The following is a 4,589-nucleotide window of genomic DNA, read 5'->3' on the forward strand; positions in this document are numbered from 1 at the left end:
GGCCTTTAAACACAAAGCCATCTCCGTAAAGAAATAGTTTCCCCAGTTTTCTCTGAAATAATTTGACGGGTCCGCACAGAGCCCTAACCTCGACCCCATCCAACACCTTGGGATTAACTGGAAGGAGCCAGACCTTATCACCTAACATCAGGGTTGATGAGACAAATCCCGGCAGCAGGCTCAACATCTGGTGGAAAGCCTGAAACCAGAATAGTGGATGCTGTTAGAGCAGCAGATTCATGCTCATGATTTTGGAATGAGATGTTCACATATGGGTGTAATGTTCGGGTGTCTACATAGTTTTATCCTTGTAGTGTGTCTGGTTCTGAAGCCTTTAAACCTCCTGAGGATTGAGGGATTTGGGACAGCTGTGGAAGTGAAAGCTGTGTGAATGTATTATTTTCATAAGTTTTCGTAGCTTTCAGCCTTATGGAGGATAAACTTGAGCTTTACTGCTTCTATCTAACCTCTTAACACAACAATAACTGTTATTACAAATTCATTATGTGAAGCCAAACATTGGTCAAAGATAAGTCAGGATATATAAGGACTAATTTGGAGAAATACGTACAAAATGGTGCGCAAGGCAGATAAAATATTGCCATTTGACGGAATAATTCAGCCCTAAAAAATATGGTATGGGAACTTGTTTAAAGATTGTATTCAGTGTAAAGCTTCCAGTGTATGTGGAACAAGTAGGTAAGGAATATACTGAATGTGATACTGTCAAAATGTGTAAGTGAGATTATTTTTATGACCGTAAAGATACTTTAGGGGTAAAACAAGAAGGTGTATGTGTTTCTCTGCTAATGGTTAAAACTGTAGACATGCCTTAAGTCCATTCAAGGCAGAGAAATGCGGGACTGTTGTGCAAGTCAGCAATGTAACGTTAGCGTTAGCAGTTAGCGATCAGGGTTAGCATAGCAAGCTAGCTATTTTTTAAAAGTTTCAATTAAGAACGTGGTGCCAAGTATATATGAACAGGACTGTAAAGAGCACAAAACAAGTCTGTCGTAATTTTTAAATCAATTATTTAAGCTGAAAATACTTGCATTTATGGGTCTCTCTGGTCGATGCGGCAGCCATTTTTGCATGTTGGACAATAGCCCTTGTTTACAAGTAAGCTCGCGTTCTCACTTGGTTTGAAGGGGTATACACCATAGACTGTGTATGCATATATATATATTGACGGTCTATGGTACACACCCCTTTGTCTTAGCCCTAACCCTTGATTAAAAAGAGTATTGGGACAGCACTAGGTCTCGCGTAAATGAGGAGAAGGGTAAGGGTAAGATAGAGAAAAGAGATTCAGCCTAAGACTGTTATCCTTGAGAACTCCTTGAGATGTTAACTGGCACATATAGGTTCTTACATGGGTGTTTTTGGAGTTTGGTAAAAGCCGGTTGGCGTCCATGTTGCTTGCAGTTTGACTGCTCAGCGGAGCCAGGAGGATGCTGAGGAGGTGGAGCGGGAGCGAAGGAGAAGAGCCAGGGAGACGCAGAGAGGAGAGGGGAGTCCCTCATGGCCAGAGCCCCCCCAACATAACCAGCTCACATACCGCAACACAGAGTGAGTACCACACACTTGGACTGTATACTCCTCTGTACAGCTGTCTCACTATATGAAAATGTAACAATAAAGCTTGTTGTAACGTTGTAATGTGACTGTAGGAAAACCACAGTCTCCGTCAGTGTTAATACAGATTTGTTCAATTCAACTCAATTTTATTTATAGTATCAATTCATAACAAGATTATCTCAAGACACTTTACAGATAGAGAACGTCTAACAATAATTTACAGTTTATTGATCCCCAGTGGGGAAATTAAAATGTACATTCTGTTTGTTAGTAATCATAACACACACACACACCACACACACACACACACACACACACACACACACACACAGACAACACACACACACACCGCTCATGACTAACTTGCACAAAAGGAGAGATGTCAGAGTGAAGGGGCTGCCAGCGGGACCAGCGACTGAGGGTTGGGGGGGGGGGGTACGGTGCCTTGCTCAAGGGCACCTGGCATCTCTCCAGCTACCGTTTCACAGTCCAGAAGGAGACTTGAACCAATGATCCTCCAGTTCCACCCCCAACTCCCTAGGGACTGAGCTACTGCCCCCCTAGACCACTCTAGACCACATAATCTACAAGGAGAGTTCTAGTAGTTCCCTCCAGAGAAAGCAACAGTGCGACAATATCGTCAATATCATTTTCTGTAAGGAAGTTTCCATCTCCCTGTCTTTATGTACGTTTTTATGCCTCCGCGCTGGCAGGGTGTCCGTCTGATACTGTTAAACTCAGGATGGCCTTGAGAGAGTTTGGCACCAACGTCCAACTGGACTCAAGGATAAAGTGATTAGATTTCAGTGGTCAAAGGTCATCAAATAACACACTTCTGGCCATAAATCAAGATAAGATCATTCAGATTCAATAATTATTTCTAAACATATTTCCTAGATTTTCTAGAATGTTGAATGTTTGTAAAAAGCCTTTAGTGAGAACAACACACGGCTCGTGTCTCTTTAAAAACTCGGCTCAGTTTTGGAACGTCTTTTAAAAAGGGTTTTAAAGTGTTTGAGGTGGGGCGACGCCTTTTGTTTTAGTAAAACTGTCCCAGGTGTTTACAGCTGAGTCTCAGTCTCCAGTGCCTGCAGTGCTGATCACAGGGGAAAATACTTTGTTTGTTTCCGCGTAATCAGTAGGTTCGGTCCACTGATGCTGCAGGTGAATGAGCTGAGAGCTGCTGTACCATGACAGAGATGTGACCTCTCTCTCTCTCTCTCTCTCTAATATTCTTGTCACCTGAAACTGTGAGCTGCTGAGCAAACTCCTTTACAGTAAGATTGTTCACTGCTTTAGTCATTGGCTTCTTGGTTCCTCCAGGCAGACTTGAACAGTTTTACTTAACTGCTTGTTCCGCAACAGGCTGAAGCCTGTTACACAAGAACACTGGCCAAAATTCTATCATTTTAGACAGTGTGGTGCATGAAATAGCCTGAAATATTTCAGTCTTTGGAAATACCAGATAAACTAGCATCGGAATGTGACTAAGTACATTTACCCAAGTACTGCACTTAAATAAGGAAAGATAAGATGAGAAATGTTGTCGTTCTGTTCCTGTTTTTCATTTAATCCATACACTCTCTGTATATCTTTTTCTGTATTTATATTTTTCCACTGCAAGTACTTACTTTTTCAATATTATTTACGGTCACAGGTGAATATAAGTTATATTAATGGTTACCTACTTTTGCTTTATTATTTTAATTACATATTCAATTTGTGGGATGAATAAAGTATTATCTTATCTAAAATCTAATCTAAAAACCTTTTTTTGTCCCACAGTGGGAAAATTGCGGTTTACAACAGCAAAGACAAGAGCAGAGATGGATAAGTGTACAAGTAGCATAAACAAGTTTTTGAGGTACTTGAATATCTCCACTTGTGCTACATTCAACTTCTATATTTGGATGCTAATACTTGTACTTTTACTTGCTTTACTTCTAAACATGACAAATGATCAGCTAACCATCCGACTGAACTCAAAGGACGCCATTTTAGGTCTAAACTGCGCCAACAGTGTGACTGTGCATGAGGATTTAAATTAAATGAAGGCTGAACACACACAGCTAACATTAGAAACACATCAGCTTGTAGGTGTTTAGTCAGTGCTGATGAGATCCAGTCTGCTGAACCAACACGGCAGCGCCTCTTTGTTTACTGTTTCCATGGGCACCGTCTCTGTTGCCATGGGGCCTAAAGCTGCAGGTCCTGTCTGCCACCTGTCACAACCCTCCTGCCCTGGGAGAGACCTTTGGGGGACACTGTCAGCAGCAACAGGAGACACACACATGTCACACATTTTGGGGGGTGGCAGTAGCTTAGTCACTGGGGGGGGGGGGGGGGGGGGGGGGGGGGGTGTCTTTCCATGGGCAGCCCCCCCACTCTGACATCTCTCCATTTAATGCATGCATAGGTTGAGCATGTGTGTGTAATTCAGGCCTGTGTGTGATAACAACAGAGTGAAAACCTTGTAATTTCCCCTTGCGGGATTAATAAAGTATAGATTATTATTATTATAGTGGAACCGGATTTCGGTACCCAACCCTAATTATACACTATGAGGAGAATTTGTTTTAAACCTCCATAATTTTACATAAAGACAAGCACTGTACATAGCCTTCATTACCTACAGTGGCTCGACACACCCAGGCTAAAGTTGATTAAAAAGAGGAATAAAAAAAACATCTTTTGGAAATTGATCTTAATGCCTTAATTCAAAACATTTTGGAAAATACAACCTTTTAAAGACACCAATTTTCTTTGAAAAGGAATAATGTATTGTAAATATATAAATGATCTTCCTTAAAATACAGGTGTGTGTACTTATGCCCCCTGTATTTTTTTCAACTTTAGCATGGGTGTGTAAACTTATTCTAGCCATTGTATGTGTGTGTCATGTAGCAGCTTCACTGTTTTGAAGCAGATCCACTTGACTGATGCAGTCCTGGTAGCACAAGCTATCTGTTATGTTCATTGTGGTAGAAGTAAAAAAAAAAAAAAAAAAAAAA

The 4,589-nt window shown here is 41.2% G+C and overlaps 1 protein-coding gene across 1 annotated transcript in view; it reads left to right on the forward strand.

The window, feature by feature from the left end:
- The window catches only part of LOC116692381 (lymphocyte-specific protein 1), a 38,061-nt gene that overhangs the window by 9,150 nt on the left and 24,322 nt on the right, over positions 1–4,589 (forward strand). Inside the window, exon 2 of the mRNA XM_032520645.1 lies at positions 1,426–1,569. Within this exon, the coding sequence (XP_032376536.1) occupies positions 1,426–1,569 (144 nt within the window). The remainder of the gene's footprint in view (positions 1–1,425; positions 1,570–4,589) is intronic.

This window comes from Etheostoma spectabile, chromosome 1 (assembly GCF_008692095.1).
Source record: "Etheostoma spectabile isolate EspeVRDwgs_2016 chromosome 1, UIUC_Espe_1.0, whole genome shotgun sequence".
Taxonomy (NCBI): domain Eukaryota; kingdom Metazoa; phylum Chordata; class Actinopteri; order Perciformes; family Percidae; genus Etheostoma; species Etheostoma spectabile.